Source organism: Callorhinus ursinus, unplaced genomic scaffold (genome assembly GCF_003265705.2).
Source record: "Callorhinus ursinus isolate GAN/ISIS: 27379988/994484 unplaced genomic scaffold, GSC_fseal_2.0 scaffold87, whole genome shotgun sequence".
In the NCBI taxonomy this organism is placed as follows: domain Eukaryota; kingdom Metazoa; phylum Chordata; class Mammalia; order Carnivora; family Otariidae; genus Callorhinus; species Callorhinus ursinus.
In genome coordinates, this window is record NW_027397149.1 from 2,141,266 (window position 1) to 2,158,429 (window position 17,164).

At 50.4% G+C, this 17,164-nt stretch overlaps 1 protein-coding gene across 5 annotated transcripts in view; it reads right to left on the minus strand.

Moving 5' to 3' along the window:
- KATNIP (katanin interacting protein) overlaps positions 1 to 17,164 on the minus strand; it is a 191,256-nt gene that overhangs the window by 80,697 nt on the left and 93,395 nt on the right. For all 5 annotated transcript variants that reach the window (XM_025853742.2, XM_073888100.1, XM_025853741.2 and 2 more), the window contains one exon: positions 13,264 to 13,395. In XM_025853742.2, coding sequence (XP_025709527.1) covers positions 13,264 to 13,395 — 132 coding nt within the window. The remainder of the gene's footprint in view (positions 1 to 13,263; positions 13,396 to 17,164) is intronic.

The window sequence follows — 17,164 nt, forward strand, 5'->3', positions numbered from 1 at the left end:
AGGTTTCTAGAAGTTTCTAGCTGCAGACAGGGCCCGTGGGGCGTCCTGACAACGTGGATGTGGCTGGGAGAGAGGATGGGTTGAGCTTTGAGGGCTGTGGGTGGTGCAGGTTTGGGAGCAGAGAGCAGGGGCTCAAGTTCAGACAGACTGGGTCCAAGATGTGATTTGGGCATCCCAGTGCAGCCATTGAGTTGCACGTACACACTTGAGTCTTGAGTTTGGGAGAAGGTCTGCTCCGGAGATGTGAATTCAGCAGAAGCAACTGGATTGTATCATGTAGCAGTAATGTCAAAGATCGTCATTGAAGCTGGCCTCTAACAAACTGGGAATTCACAGGTGGCCTCTTAGGATCTATACAATAGCATCCTTTGAATACTGAGTACTTGAGTCCATCCATCCAAGTTGAGTACTGGAGATTCCTGGCAGCACTTGACCCTTCCACTATGTTGGTTAGAGTGTTGCATCTGAAGGACTGTTCTAGCAGCAACATCCCGAATGGCATTGGGAGGAGAGGAAAGGAAACACAGCAGCTCCACCAGGTTGGCTTCTGTATGGCCGGGCACTGGACTGATGGGAAACCATGGGTTTTTTTATGGGAAAACTAAACTAAAATGAGGGGATATCAGTTTCTCCCAGGCACCCAGGGAGTGGCTGTGAATCTGAATGCCCCGGGCCAGGGGCCCCAGCCCAGCTCCAGCCAACACCTGCCATATAGGGCTACATTCTTAGTATTGTCATTTTTTTCCCCAAGAAAAGCTAGAATCTGAAATCTATGTGAAATCCCCTGAATTTTAATTTTTCATGGACATATTCTGGTTTTTTAAGAAACCTTACAAAGGCTAAGAGAGCCCGAAGGGCCAGCCTCCCCCAAGGCCACGACAAGTCCAAGCCACTCTCCCAGGAGGGTCAAGGCACCCAAAGGAACCTTGCATGCCTGCGGATGGCTGGCAAGTGGGTTATGTACTGTCTCTTGTCATTGCCCCAGTGCTGCTCCTAGGGACAGAAAGGTAAGGAGCTGCTGGAAAAGTGACCCAGGATTCTGCTCATTCCCAGTCAAGGCCATTTTATAGTCTTCCTTGTTAGCCCTTCTTATCAGGGACTTGGTCTGCTCTGCAACGGGGCAGGGGGAGGGCAGAGGGAATGAGAAGGTAAAACAAATACCCAAACACAGAGCAGAAAGGAGGACTGGAAGCAGCTCAGCTTAACAGGCTGATGAGGGCAGGGATCCTTAGTGGTGTGGAAATGCGGGTGAGTAAAAGGGATGCAGAGGGCCATAATGGGCTCAGGTCCTGGGAGTGGCTGGGGGGACAGGGACAGGGAGGAGGAGTGAAAAGAAGCTAAAGGACCTGGTCTTGAGCTACACTGAAGCTGGAACGGAAAAATCCACACCCTCTCCCCAAGGGTGGCTGAGGCAGAAATGGGTTCCCAGCAAGGCAAAGGTATTAATGACACAGGCTCTCAACCTTCACTAGGCTGTGGAATGGCACGCCCCCCTGCCTCACAGACCTCACAGTCATGGGGCAGAGATAGACGCGGATCAGGCAGGTGCACACTGGATCTACCGGCAGGTGGAGACAAGCGCTACGAGAAACAAAGCAGGGTAAAGGCCAGAGACGACCCAGGGAAAGGGACACTCTTTGAGACACTTGGTTAGGGAAGGTGACATCTGAGTGGAGACCTGAAGGCAGTGAGCCCTGTGTATACCCACATGGGGAGGCTGTTCCAGGCCAAGGGAACAGCAGATGCCAAGGCCCTGAGGTGGGTGGGGCTTGGCAGATGAAGAATGGCAAGGCAGGCTGGAGTGGGCAGGAGGGTGGAGAGGTCTCGGGCTCCATTCTCGTGTGGTCTCAAGGCCACGTCAGCCCAACAGGCCTCATGCTACTACCCTGGCACCTGGCATGATGATTTCTGTCCAAGGGATGTACGGAAAATGATTTCCACCCCAAACCTTGTCAATCTTGGGTTTTGTGAATTTCACTAACGCATACTGTTTCCTCCACCATCTGCAGGAAAGCAGAGCTGAAAAATTCAAGGCCCCTTCTGATCCTATAGGTGATTCTATAAATATGGGACTGAGGTCATGTGTTAAGCTAAACACATGTGCTCATGCTCCGATGTGGGAAGGGGCGCAAACCCCGTGTTGATGGAAGGCTCAGGCAGCGCCAGGACCAGCAGAACCCGCAATTCATGAGCTCCTTCTCCATTTCCCACATGGAGCATGTATAGAGTCACTCTAAAAAGAGCTGGGTGGCGACCCCTGCCTTTTTTACCATCTTTCTGTGGGCAAACGACCTGCTCTCTGGTGCCTCGGTGGTCTGGGGCTGGGGTGCAACAGGGCACCTGAGACAACCATCTGTCCTTGGTCGCTGCAACTCTAGGGTCACCTCTTCTTTGAAAAGGATACTGAGTAAGGTTTTTTCTTTCAGTTGGGTCCAGTTCTGTCTGCAGAAACTTCTGCCTGAAGCATCTTTCCCTTGGGAGGGAATGCTCCCCCTGGCAGCGTGATCATTGTGAGTTGCCTGTGCCCTTTGAGTCATATTATGCTAAGAAGATGCTTTTAAAAATTAAATCACCCTTTCTCCGACTGAAGGTCAACCCCACAGCTCCACTACCAGAGCCTTCCCCACCCGCAGCTTCCCAGAAACGTCGGCACACAGTACCTGCATCCTCCTGAACCACATTTCTGCTGACCAGCTTGTGTTTATTGTGCATTTCCTCACAACACATGAGGCAGCCACCTTTTAACTCGTTTTGATGCTCTCATTGCTCACTTGGGCGAGCCCGTTTTGCACCAGCTTGACCACCACATGAGGGTGGATTTATTTTTGTCATACACTTAGAGAATGGCAGATTTATTCGCACAATAAATTTGTGCCACCAGCAAGAACCAAACTGCACATTTTAATTTATCCCACACTGCTCTTTTCTGGTAGAAAACCATCCCTCTTCTGTTAACTTCACTTGCTCTTTGCCTTGCCAAAACTTGCCTTGGCTCTCTCTCCCAGAGAAACAAAGAGCATATCAACATGGGAGATTTGCCGTGGATACGACACACGTCACAGGAGAAGACAGGAGAGGAAGGTGTGGGGCTGCCGGTCGGCTCACCGGCTAGGTGACTTGTTCCCACCTGCTAGCTGGGACTTGAAAAAACTCACATTCAGAGTCTCAGCAAAATTACCCCTTACCACATGTGTACGGCCTCTGAGGTCACCTGGGAATCCACTGAAAGGGCAGATATTACATCTGAGAACAACATGGGTTTATGGGTTTATGGTGAAGATCATAAGCCAGCGGCCCACAGGCCAAACCCAGCTGCAGATGTGTGTTGTGTGACTTTAACATTTTTTTCAAATTGCAAATAGCTACCAAGCTCCTTTTTTTTTTTTTTAAAGGAAATCCACCTGAAAATTGGAATTCCTGGCGTCTCCTGAAAAATCATACAATCTGGTAACCCCTGACTGGCATTCCCATGTGGCAATCATAGGCTGGAGCTGGGTAGCGGTGCCCCTGTCAGATGGGTTATAAGCCCTCCGGGTTCCACAGCGCACCCCCACTTGCTGTGGTCGGGTGCCCATCAGTCTGGAAACTGTGCACTAATCTGTGCAGCAAAAGGCCCAGGGAAACAGCTGCCTTAGCCCTGTTTTGTCCTGAGACGCCCACACTCACCTCTAACATCCAACTGGCAGGTGGGCAGGCAGGGGGCTGCACCCGGGACAATGGTCTACCCGAGTACTCCAGACATCCATGCATTTCACCACAGTGCAGCCTCATCAGGCCACACGCTCCCCATGGTGTAAGAGACCATGACAAGTGTCCACTCATTCCTCCCCTCCCACCTCGAGGTTTGCTGCTTCTGCACTGTGATGCAAGGGGTGGAGTCTGTTTCTCTAGCTGGGTGTGGCCTGGTGCCTTTCTCTGGCCAAAAGGTCATCGGACGAGCATGACCAAGCAGAGTCTTTTAAAAAGCACTTACACATTGGGGTGTGTCCTCTCTTGCTACCCCGAGACCACCACATGCCGGCTAGTGAGACCATGTGGAACAGAGATGGTCATCCCAGCCGAGATCCCAGGGCCAAGTGGCCTGCCAGTCATGTGAGTGACTGGCTGTCTGAGACCACCCAGGCCAGCTCACGGTGGAGCCACCCAGCCCACCTGCGGACTCCTGAGTGCAAGTAAAAGGGTTGCTGTTTCAAGCCACTGCATTTTGGGGCAGCTTGTTAAGCAGCTGTAAATATCTGATACACACGGCTCAACAAGGCCTGTGTTTTCTCATCTCGAGAGCTTCTCTGGGTCTCTCGGTAGGTAGGTGCTGTCTATAACTCTAATACTCATCCTTTTGCTGCTGGCTCTTCAGCCCGGGAATGCATATGATTTTCAAGGAAGGCAATCAGGGCTTCCCACGGCACCCTGACTAAATGGCTCCACTCCTCCCTCTTGCATAGGACGGTCCTTTGGTCCATACCCTGTCTCTGGAGAATCTGTAGCAACGTGTCCAGCCTGCTTAATTTATGAGATGAATAACAGTTGCTTCTGACCTCCCCATAGCAGCGTCCACCTGCACAGCACCCATGTTTTCCTTCGGGGCACTGGCCCTTCCCCACTCTTCTCAGGCTACAGAGTTTGGACAGATCTGACCCCACTCCCGGCCCAGCCTGGGGCAAGGAGAGAACTGCCTCTCCCTGACCATGGAGATTAGAGATCCGTTCAGGCGAGAGCTGGTTCTTGGGCTCTGCTGGAATTATTAGGAAAGGAGCAGTCCCTTTCCCTAGGGTTGCTAAGCCAGTAAGAGAGCCTAGAGTCCGTGGGGGCCATCTGTGAGCCATGCCTGGGGCTAGAGATGTGGTTCTCAACGTGTGGTCCCTGGACTGGAAACATCGGCATCATCGGAACTTGTTAGGAGATTAAAATACTTAGGCTCCATTCTAGATGCACTGAATTAGGAACTGGGGCTGTGGCCAAAAATCTGTGTTTTCATTTGCTTTGCAAACAATTCTGATGCACATTCAAGTTTGAGACCTGTTGGACTAGAGAAGACTAGAGCTAAGTGATGAAGAAACTGGTGATATCATCTGGGCACCTAGATCCCACCATGCCTGAGACCAAATCTATAATCCTGGACTTCTCGGGTCTGGGAGCAATATGTTTTCCTTTGTTGCTTCAGCCAGTTTGGATTTCTGTCACTTGCTATTAATAATGAACACTGACTAACTATGTTATAAGACTCTGGACTTGGGCAGAATGGACTTTCTGCAGCTGGTACCTGACAGAAATGCTAAGTGCAGGCTATCAGGGTCCTCTAATTCAATCATGCTGAGGGGTGTTACTTTATTTCTATGGTTGGCAGCTTGTCTGAGAAAAGTGGTGCAGATATATCACTTCCCTAGAGCACTCTGACAACTTGGACAGTAAACTTTCTGCATTAAAGACTGATGTTCTTTCACCCTCAAGAAGACAATAGGTCTCCGGAAGTCTTGTGGAAAACTCATGGGTAGAGACTGGAGCAATTCAGGACATACGACCCCTTCATTAGAACCAGGACAGTTACAGTGACAGAGAGGAATTATGCTCTCATGCATCATATGCACTTTTAATTGACACAAATTCAATTTTATGACCTTGGCCAACGGAAGAAGAGCAAGGGAAGAAGTAACTCTTTAAAGAGTGCAGGCAATAGGTTGTACTTCTAGTAATGTTAATACAGACCAACTCTTCTTTGGAGCACAACTAGAAAACCTGGACCAAATACTATACAAATCCATTTGAAAAAAGAAATTTGTTTGAAGACATGGAAAGTGAACAGGGCTGTGAAGGATTTACAGGGTCAAAAGCAGGCAGGAGAAGGAAACCCAGAAAGGTGAACCCAGCACCTGGAAAATGTTTTCTCTCAAGGAGCTGTTGACTCTGATCTGAGCTGCTGCAAAGCTGGGAGGCTGAGCAAAGCTGGTGACAGACTTGGGGCCACAGCCTGAGAGTCAGGGTGACCTGGAAAGCACCAGGAGTGAAGAGCACAAAAAGGTTAACAATATGGGCGGTCTGAATTACTACTGTGCAAAATTAAAAATAATAGCAATCATAATAATGACAATGCTGTCCTCTAGATCTAGAGAGAATTAAAAAGTATGACAATAATACCATTTAAGTCAGGAGGGGAGTAAATGAAGTTATGGATTTGTAAGGTCCTTCCACTGAATGGGAAGTGGTAAACTTGCTAATTTAAAGTAGACTCAAATAAGTCAAGAATGAGTGTTGCAATCTCGGGTAATGACTGAAAGAATAATAAAAGGATGTATAGTTAACAAGCTAATAGAGAGGGAAAAGAGGAACAATGAACGTAATCAGTTCAAAAGAGGGCAAGAAAGGAGAGAAAGAGGAACATAAAACAGGCAGAACCAATAAAAAGCAAACAATACAATAGTAGATTTAAACTCAAGTATATCAGCAATTACATTAAATGTAAATGGACTAAATGTGCCCATTAAAACACGTAGACTGTTAGAGGATAAAAATAAAATCCAATTACATGCTGCTTGCGAGAGACAAACCTCAACGTAAGGAAGGAGAAAGTTTGAAAGCAAAAGGACAAAAGAAGACACACCATGTAAACATTGACCAGAAAAAAAAGCTGGTGGGCTTTAGGGCAAAGAGAGCATCACTAGACTGAACAGGAGACAAGGTAGTGATAAAAGGTTCCATTCACCAGGAAGATATAAAGAGGCTCATTTGTGCATGCCGCCCAAAAGACAGCCCCCTACAAATATAAAGCATGTAAGCAGCCCAGATTTTGCCTAGAAAGGGTGAGCTGATTTGATTCCACTGTCTTCTCGGGAAGTGTCAGGTTCCTCATGCCTCTGGGGGTGTGAACATCCAGTGCCCTTAGCATAATGCCAGTGTCTAAAAACACACATTTTCATTGCAGCCCAGACCCAAAACGAAGCCACCTGCTTCATCTGGTGCTTGGCCAAGAAGCTGGGATTGTTCCTGCCCTGGAAGAGAGACGATGCTCTGGGGCTTACTAAAGATGATAGGTCTGTATGGGGTGGTCTATGCAGAGCCATATCTACACATATATGCTGCCCTTCATCATCAGTTTGAGGGATTTCCAAGGGCTTCTTTGGCCACTGCCTGCACTTTTTCTGATCTTTGGAACCTAATCCCTGTGTGAAAAGTGGCTCCACCATAGTCCCAGTAGGAGGGTGGTGACAATGCCATGGTTTTCAACTTTCTTCAAATTTAGCTTATGTAGGGGCCAAGATTATTTGAGAGCAATACAAACTGTTCAAAATGAAGATTCCAGGACCTCAGATGGTGTCCTCTTGAGGGGAGCCAATGGGACAAATTGCTCTAAGAACCAAGAACCAGGGATAGCTGGCAATCTGATTTTTATCAGAGGGACCCAGTGACATGCATTTATTTTTATATGAATGCATGCTCCCTTGCCACGGGGGCCAGGAAGCTCAGAGTCACTACTGAACCCCCCATGTACCCGTTTGTTCACCCCCTGGCTTCCTCCTATTTTTTTCTCCTCTCATCTTCTCTTCACTCTCATTTCCTCATGTATTTGTCAGTCTCGTACCACATGCTGCATGTAATTTGTTAGAACATGCCAGAACTTTCTGGAGAATGGCTGATTATAAATTAAGCTCAACTTTGCAAAATGTCTGCGAAGGGTATGTGTTATGGATTGAATTGTGACCCATAAAAGAAGCTGAATTCCTAACCCCTAGGCTCTGTCAGTGTACACATATTTAGAAATAGGGTATTTGCAGATGATAGGGTTAAAATGAGGTCATTAGGGTGGGCCTTCATCTAATATGACATCTAATAGGGTGTCCTTATACAAAGGAGAAATATGGACACACAGACAGATGTGCAGATAGGAGAGCGCCATGTGAAGGTTGGGGTCAGTTGCCACAAGTCAAGGAACTACCAGAAGCTGGGAGAGAAGCCTGGTACAAATACTTCTCTAGAGCCTTCAGAAGGAACATGAAACCTTGGTCTTGGACTTCTAGCTTCCAGAACTGTGAGGCAATAAATTTCTGTTGTTTGACCCAATCAGATTGTGGTACTTTGTTATAGCAGCCTTAGGAAACTAATACAGTATTCAAAACAATTTTAGTTGATACATGGCTTAACTTTTAAAATATTAACAGTTATATATTTACACCAATGAGCATTAGAAAAAATATTGCAAGTGACTCAACTCTGATTTTTAGGCATGTTTTTGGTTAGGACCGGGCTGATGTGCATATGTAGTAAGCAAACAGCATTTTAGTTGGCACATGAGGGATGACGCATGCAGTGGGGTGGTTAAGGAAACAGACTCTGTAGTCAGGTTTTCAAACATTGCTTTCACCACTCACTGGCTTTGTGACTTTGGAGAGATTCCTCAACCTCTCTGTGCCTTGGTTTCCTCGGTATAATGGTTGTTGCTAATAGCAGTGTCTAGTGCATGGAGTGGTTTAAATGATTAAATGCAAGATTACATGTGTGGTATAAAACAGCTTTTTTGGGTCAGTGCGGGCTCTTCATTTTATTACCCAGACATGGAAACTGGTGATCGTGGCATGCACATGAAGGAGGGAAGTCCCAGTGAGCCCAGTGGGATGGCTGGGAAGGTTGCTTGATCACCACAGTCCTGCTCCCATGCTACCAGGGGCTCTGGAAGGCTTCCTGCACAGTGGCACGCTACTCTGGGTTTCATTTCTTTCAATAACTCATTTTGGAGGAACTTTCTGGAAACCCTTTTTAATTTTTTCATGAAGAGTGAACACCAGCAGTATATACCGAGCAGTGGTTAGTGGAGCTGGTTTGGGTGTTGAAGAAACACCACCACCCGGGATTGCCACTGCACTCTCCACTTGCTGTTGGGGCTCTGAGAGTTGACCCGACCTTCATCTTGTTCTCTGGCCCCTTCTCTCTCTCTCCTTCTGGCTTCTTCCGACCAAAGTGGACGGATCCAAAATTCACCAGGTTTTTCTGACATCTTATAACTTACTCTTTACCCCATAGACTATATCTCGAATTACCTATTTACATACATGACATCTCGAACCCTATCAGCTGCTGTGACCTTGACATGCCCTTGTCAACATACCACTTCCACAGCAACTCCCTTCCTACGTCTACCTTCCTTGGGCTCCATGTGGGTGACTTTCCAGGCTCTGGCTTTTGCCAACAAGTTCCAAGAACCAGTTTGGTCCTAGCTCTATCTACCAGATTTTGGCTTTTCATGTTGGTGGGATGCAGACAACTCCACCAACCGCAGGCTCTGTCTGTCTGGTTGCATGTCCAGGTCACTCCCCGCTGCAGCAGGACACAGATCAGATCCCACTCTCCCTGCAGTGGGCTTAGCACTGAACATGACCTGTCCAGACACAGACCCCAGCTCCAGGCACCTGGCCTGCTTGGGTCTCCTTCACTAGTGGCACAGATTCAGGACCTGCCCCAGACAAGTAACAAGCCAGGGATCCCCTGTCACTGCTGAGTCTCTTTGGCTCTTCTGCCCTATCATGGTGAGCTCCGCGCTGCCCAGCTTCTTGCCCCTGGCTGTTCAGGATAAGTCACAACTAGTCTCATCACCAAGCCTGATTGCTATCAGGAATCCAGCCACTGGTAAAACTCAGAGACCGAGTCACCACCTTCTGCATCCTGCAGCGGGCTCTTCCCTGGTCACCCCACATCCACCATGGCTCCCAACAGGCCACATTCCACGTGGCAGCCAGAGGGACCTTGTTCCAATGTAAAGCAGGTCATGGCAACCTCTGCTCACCTCTGTGACCCCACCTCAGCTGCCCTCCCCTCAGCGGCTATGCGCTGGCCTCCAGCCTTCTTTCTGATTCTTGAGCCAACTGAGCAGCTCTTTCCTACCTCAGGGCCTTTGCACAGGCCTTTCCCTCTGCAAAGGGGACCTTTGACTTCACCGCGTCTGAGCTCACGTCGCCCCTCCTCAGGGAGGCCTCCTCTAAGCACACTGCCCAGCCAGTACCCCGTTGCTGTCTTGGGGGTAGCTGTCACCACCCCATCTTCGTATTTGTTATCTATCCCTGCCCACTGAAATATAAACACCAAGAGACGAGGAACAGTGTGTTGCTCACTGGATCACCAGGGCCTGGACCAGGGCCGGCACATGGTGGGTGCTCCATGATAATTCTTATACATAGCCTTTGAGGTAGGTCCAGGGATTGTCCCCATGTCACAGATGAGAAGCTGAGGCCCAGAGCAGGTGAGGTCAAAGGAGACAGCAAATGACCTGTTGCCTTGCCTGGAACAGCATCCAGGACTGGACTGGGCTGGACTGGGGCATTCCCTGACTATAGCCCCAGGCCAGGACCCTGTGGACCAGCCTCCCCGGCTGGTCCTGCCTGTGGGCCAGGCCACATCCTCAGGATGCTCACTGCCGGCCCCAACGGCTCCTCCAATCCCCCCACCCCACCCCACCTCACCCCATACTGGACTGAAAACCCACGCCGTAACACTGCCCGCATCACCACCAGGCTTGTCAGGGCCAGCACCCCCGCCCCAGTGCCTCCAAAGCCACCTCTGTGACCAGCCAGCCCCAGGGGGAAGCAGCCAGGCCTGGTGCCCCAGAGTGTGGGCCTTGGAGCCTGGGTGTGAATCCTGGCTTCGCCGTCCTGCCTGTTAACTCTTGGCGAGTAACGTCCATGTCCTCAACCTTGGTTTCCTCATCTGTGAAATGGGAGAAGGGGACAGCAGTATCCACAGGGATCTCCTGGAGTTTGCTACCTGGCGCCCGCTGTCTCTGATAACAGCACCCGTGTCTCCTTCCCGGAAGCACCCCTGACTTAAGCCGGAAATAACAGCAGCTCTGAGGCTTTGCTGGAATTGGTGGGGACGGTGCCAGCTGACCCAGCTGAGCACCAGCTCTGAGCCAGGTGATCCTCTCTCCAGCCCTTTTATCCTGATAGTACCCCTCAGATGAGGGTATCATTCTTATCCCTGCTGGGCAGATGGACAAATGAGGCCCAGAGAGGTTAAGTAACTTGCCTGAGCTCATAGAGCTAGTAGGTGCACGGGCAGGACTTACAGCAGGTGGTCAGGCTTGCTTTCTCCCGGGCGGCTGGGCTGGGGGCTGCAAGCCCAGGGCCACGGGTGCCTGTTCCACCACCCCCAAGAACCCGCTTAAGAACAAAGGGTACAAAGACTGCCGGAGTGGGAGATGGGCAGAGGAAGACTGCTGATGTTAATCACTGGATCCAGCTGTGCCTAAGATCCCACCACCTAAACTTTTTAGTTACGTGGGTTAATTCAGACTCTTTCCCTTAAAGACACTTTTTAAAAATCACTTGCTACCTAGGGGCGCCTGGGTGGCTCAGTTGGTTAAGCATCTGCTTTTGGCTCAGGTCATGATCCTGGGATTGAGCCCAGTATCGGGTTCCCTGCTCAGCGGGGAGCCTGCTTCTCCTGCCCCTTCCGTCCCTCCCCCTCCACTTGTGCTCTCGAACACTCTGCGCGCTTTCTCTCTCAAATAAATAACCTTAAAAAAAAAATAAAATCACTTGCTACCTAAAATTCACGTGTCCTTTCCTTTAGTTGGAGTTTGGGTTGTGGTAAGAATTAATCAGATAATGCCTGGGTGCTGCCCTGCCCACAGCCCGTCAGCCAAACCTCTGCCTGCAGCTCTGGCTCTGGGCTCCACTGGCACCAGGCAGGAGTATGGAAGAGCCTAGCTCCTTTGCCCCGGGATGGGGAGCAGAGGACACACACTTGTGCTCAGCACCGGCCCCCAGAACTCCCCAGCCAGGAGGCGCTCCGCTTGCCCATGAACTCGCTCGGTGATAAAGCTCTTTGCTGCCGCTAACCAGGGACCACCTCCCAAATAAAGGACTCGTTCTCAAATCCTTACCTCAGGGTCCAAGGCTGGGGGATTCCAGAGATAATGTTTACACAGCTGGAGCTAGTGCTCGGTAAATGATGGCTGATCCTGCTACTTCTCCTTCCATCTGCCTTTGAGCCCAGGCCTCAGTCCCTCCAGCTCCCAGGAGACACGGGTGGAATACCAGCCACAGAGGTCAGGGCCCCTGGCTCAGACGGACTGCTTGTCTAACAAGGCTGGCTGGCTGGGGCTGGATTTTTGCCCAGGACACCCCAGGCTTCCAAATTCTTGGGATAGCAGGATGCCTTGAACTCTCTGAGGTGCTTTGTTTTGGGGGGGCAAAACCCCGAAGCAAGTGGCTTCCCCAGGCACACTCTGCCCCTGGATCTGACCCAGGGCCTGAGGCTGCAAGGATTCACTGACAGCCTCCAGTGCATGCAGTCTGCTGATCAGGACACAGCATGGAGTCTCTCCACCAGGGTCTGGGGCCTACATCGGCCACTTTCCAGCCGTGTGAGTCACCTGCTCTGGACTGCAGCTCCTCATCTGTGAAATGGGGACAATTCCTGGACCTACCTCAAAGGCTATGTATAAGGATTATCATTTACTTACAAGTGAGAGGACTAAAAGCTGACAGCGGTGGCCGGCTCATGGTAAGTAATCAACGTAACGTCTTGTTTCATTAGAAGAGCAACAGACCGACTTCACCATCAACTCTTGTACTTTTTAGAAGGTAGTACCATTTGCATGCATCATTATCCATATAAAGTAAACAAATTAATTTAAGAGTAAAAACAAAATTAATAAAAATTAAAACCAAAACTGAAATAGGTGTTCAATTATAACCACATCTTGGTTGTGGAACGAGAAAGGCACCGTGATGATTAATGTCATGTGTCCATTTGACTGGGCCACAGGGAGCCCAGATATTTGGTTAAACACTATTCTGGGTGTTTCCAAAAGGGGTGTTTGAATGAGATTAACATTTTCATTGGTGAAGAAAGCGGATTACCATCTGGAATGTGGGTGGGCCTCATCCAATCAGTCGAAGGCCTGAATAGAACAAAAAAACTGACCCTCTTTCAAGAAGAGAATTCTCCAGAAGACTACCTCTGGACTTCCTCTGCAACACTGGCCCTTCCAGTGTATATGGCCTTCGTATTGGAACACTGGCTCTTTCTGGGTCTCTAACCTGCTGATCCATCCTGTAGATTGGAATTACACACACACACACGTGCACACACACACACACACACACACACTCTATTGGTTCTGTTTCTCTAAGACCTTGACTAACAATACATTTGTGAAAGGTGAGCTTAGGCCTTGATGAAGAGGGTAACGAGAAAGGACTCCTCCATCACGGCATCCCACTGAGAGGGACCCAGGACCAGCCCCCAGCCTTACTCAGGGGCCGCCAGAACTCTTACTTGAGCACGCCTTCTCCTGGTCTGGGAACACAGCAGAGGACTGGGGGTTCAAGTTCAGTTCAGGTCTGCTGGGAATGAAAACCTCAGCGTTGTCCTTCCGCTTAGCAGACAAATTCCTTTCCTTTTTATTACCTGTAGGAAAACAAGGGCTTAGATGTCAGACATGGAATGCCAGCAAAGTTGGGGCATGCTGCTTAGGTAGCTGTTGGTTCGTTCACTTATTCATTCAACAAATATTTGTTGAACCCCTACTCGTGCCAGGCACCATGCTAGTTTGGGATCAGAGATGTGAATAACGCAGCACATTTTGGCAAACAAATGAAATATTCTATGATACATACAGGTTTTCAGATATTAACATTTCTGAGCAGGGTGGAGTCTTTCGTCGATGAGGTTCTGGGTTTAATTGGCAGCGTGGTACATAAAATAATGGTGTCACCAAGGACATCCTGGGGTGGAGAGAATAGGGTAAAGCACACTTGCTGCCCCTGAGGCATTCACAGCCTAGCCGAGGAAAAGATGGTAGAAGGGCTAAGAGGCGAGGGCTGGGACAGAAGAAGGTTCCAGTACCAGGGGCGTGGAGGAGCACGCAGCCTGGAGGATGTAGCTGGTGGGAGTGCAGGAGGCAGTGTGGAGGGCCCTTACAGGTGACCAGGTTGTTACCAGAGGCACGGAGATGAGGCATTCCAGACACAGGGAACAGCATGTGCAAAGGCTTGACAGCTGGAAGGCTATGTGGCAGGTGAGCGGCTGGGGCCCAAGGGGGTGACTGGAGCCAGACAGTGAAGGGCCCGCAGGCTATGCTGTCGAGTCAACATCTCCCAAAGTGGGGTGCCTGGACCACGGGTGGAAGGGGAGATGACGCTAGATGCCATGTGGGCAAAAGCAGTTACATAACTGAATGTGCATGGAAAAACGTAACCGGCCCATCGAACCCTTGACTTCACGGACAGTATTGCTTAGAACAATCCTAGAATTATTAAAGAAAAGAAAGAGAAAGGAAGGGGAGTGGGGAGAGAAATTGAGAGAGAGAGAGGAAAAAAAAAGAAAGGTGTTTGTTTAAACAACAGCTAAGAAATAGCACAGGAGGTTTGTGGAGGTGGCAAAAAAAAAAAAATGTGACTTCAGAAGGTGTGCAAATGGCTCAAGCACAGGGAAAATGGTGCCGGGGCTCTGGCCAGTGCAGGTTTAAGACCAGAAGGGGGACACGCTCAGGACCGCCAGGCCGAAGAGCAGCCCTGTTGGCAGCGAGGCTGGGGTGGCTAAGCAGAATGGACTCTGCAGGCGGGGAGAACGGTGAAGGTCCCTGCGTGCAGATCTCCTGGCCTGGCAAGGCAGCAACCCTGGGAGCCACCTGTTGGACAGCAATGTGAAAGGACTTCCAGCAGAGCAATCCTGGGGGCCTCTAGGGGGCCCAGAGGACAGGGAGACCCAGAATCCAGGGCTCCGTGGGATTCTTGGGAGCTCAGGACGGAGGCTGGGGGCTCGTGTGGGGTCAGACTTGCACCAACCTCTCCACCATGCCCTCTTGGCTTTACAAAGGACGTGCATGTATTTCTCTGTATAATTCCTGAAGCAGCTGCTCCCTGGCTGGCCTGAAATGCAGGACCCAAGGGATGACATCCAGGACCCGCTATGTCCAATGTGACAAGACAGAGAATGGAGGGGGTCAAATGACCACAAGACTGGCTCCCTACGTGCTGAAAATCTGCTGCTGCTACTAAGAGTGACAACCAGCGCTGACAGGGTTTGACCTCTGGAGTGCTTGGGCGCTGGGTCAGGTCCATGGCCCACCATGTCTCAGTCACCTCCCCAGCCATCCCAGGGGGCAGGTGGGAGGCTGAATAATGGCCCGCCCAAAGACGGCCTAACACAAAGTCACAAGGCAGAGGGGAATCCCCAGTGATCATCAGCTAACCTTAAACCACGGAGATTATCTTGGATTACCCCAGTGGATCCAATGTAATCCACAAAGGTCCTTAAAAGTGGAAGAGGGTCAGAGTTTCAGTTTGGGATGATGAGGAAGTTTTGGAGATGGATTATTGTGATGGTTACACAGTGGCGCGACTGTACTTAGTAACACCAAGCGGCGCTCTTAAACAATGGTGAAAATGGTAAAATACAACAGGTGTACTTTACCGCAATAAAACACACCCACACATGCGCAGAGGGAAGAAGGAGGCAGAAGGAGGGCCAGAGGGAGAGGGGACTCTGGGAGAAAGGCACAGCGAGGCTCAAGGTTGCTGGCTCTGAAGGTGGAGGCAGGGGCTGTGAGCCAAGGAATGGGGAAACCTCTAGAAGCTGGAAAAGGTGAGGGAAATTTTCCCCTAGCACCTCCAGAAGGATCACAGCCCTGCTGACACTCTGGGTTTAGCCCAGTGAGCCTCGTGTCCCACCTCTGGCCTGCAGAACCGTAAGATAATAAATCTGTGCTGTTTTAAGTCACCGAGTTAGTCAACATTTGTTACAGCAGCAACAGAAAACTAATACATACTATTATAAAGTAGGGCTCTGAGTTTCAAGCTGTTTGTCTTAAGTCCCAGAGCTGAGATTTGACCAGGCCCACCTGGCCTGGAGCCCTGCCCTGAACCACCTTCTCCCCATCTACCTCCCCCTCCTCTGCATAAGATGGCCCTCCTTGTTCGCAAGTCTACACAAGGATATTTTCTAGGGCACCAAAAGATCCAGACCCTTGGTGCTACGCTAGAACCCTTGAGTCTTCATGGAAAGTGGCCTGGGATCACCTACCAGCCTCGTTGTGTACCACACTCCCCACATGCTCACTTGGCTCCAGCCACACCGGCCCTTTCCCTGTCCCTACCTACACCAAGCTCACTCCCTCTTCGAGCCCTTTGCACTTGCTACTCCCTGCCCCTGGGATGCTGTTCCCACGGCTGCTTCCTCTTCATTCCTGTCCCAGCTTCACCATCATCTCCTGAGAAGGCTTCTCTGACCACTCTAGCTCACAGGGTCCTTCTCTGACCCCCATCCCCCAACCAGTGTCCTGTTTTATAGCCTTCACGATATTTAAGACTCTTGGGGGTACTGCTCTCTCTTCCTCCCTGAATTCCTTTTTTTTGAGTGAGTGATTGAGAGAGAGAGAGAGAGCATGCACATGAGTGGTGAGGGGGGGAGGGGCAGGGGGAAGGGAGAGAATCAGGCAGGCTCCACACCCAGCACGGAGCCCGACTTGGGGGTTTGGTCTCACGACCCTGAGATCATGACCTGAGCCGAAGTCAAGAGTCAGATGTTTAACCCACTGAGCCACCAAGGCGCCCCATCCTCCTCCCTGAATTCCGAAGCTGACCCACCACCTGACCTTCCCCATTCCAGTTACTGGGAAACTAACTTCTGCCTTTCTCTGTGCCACTCACACACTGGCCCTCACTCACGGGGAGGACACGGGATGCGACGGAGGTGGGGAGGTTGGGGAGGCTGGTGGCAGGAAGCCATCAAAGCGCAATCCAGCCACTCCCCTCCCTCCTCTGGCGGGGTTGCCCTCAGGGCACAAGGCCATCTCCCACCGCACTGATGCCATCAAGGGCCCAGCTCCGCCAGCGTCTGGAGCCGGGAGTCTGCCTAGTTCAGAGGGGCAGCACCGAGTAGCCAGCAAGTTGGCTCTTCTCAGTTGGAAAGGCGAACATTTGCTCTCCTATCAGATTCCCAAGCCCATCTCTCATTTGTTTCAATTAGGAGGGAAGACAGAGCGGGGTGGCGTTACTTACTGGTTCCTCATAGCCCAACCACTGCTTTGTAACTTGATCTGGTTTATGTACTCAGCCTAGTGATTAAGGGCCCAGGCTCTGGGCTCAGACTCCTGGCAAATTTAATCCCACTCTGCCCCTCCCTAGCCGTGTGACCTTGGGCAAGTTATCTGCCCTCTGTGTTCCCCAGGGTCCCC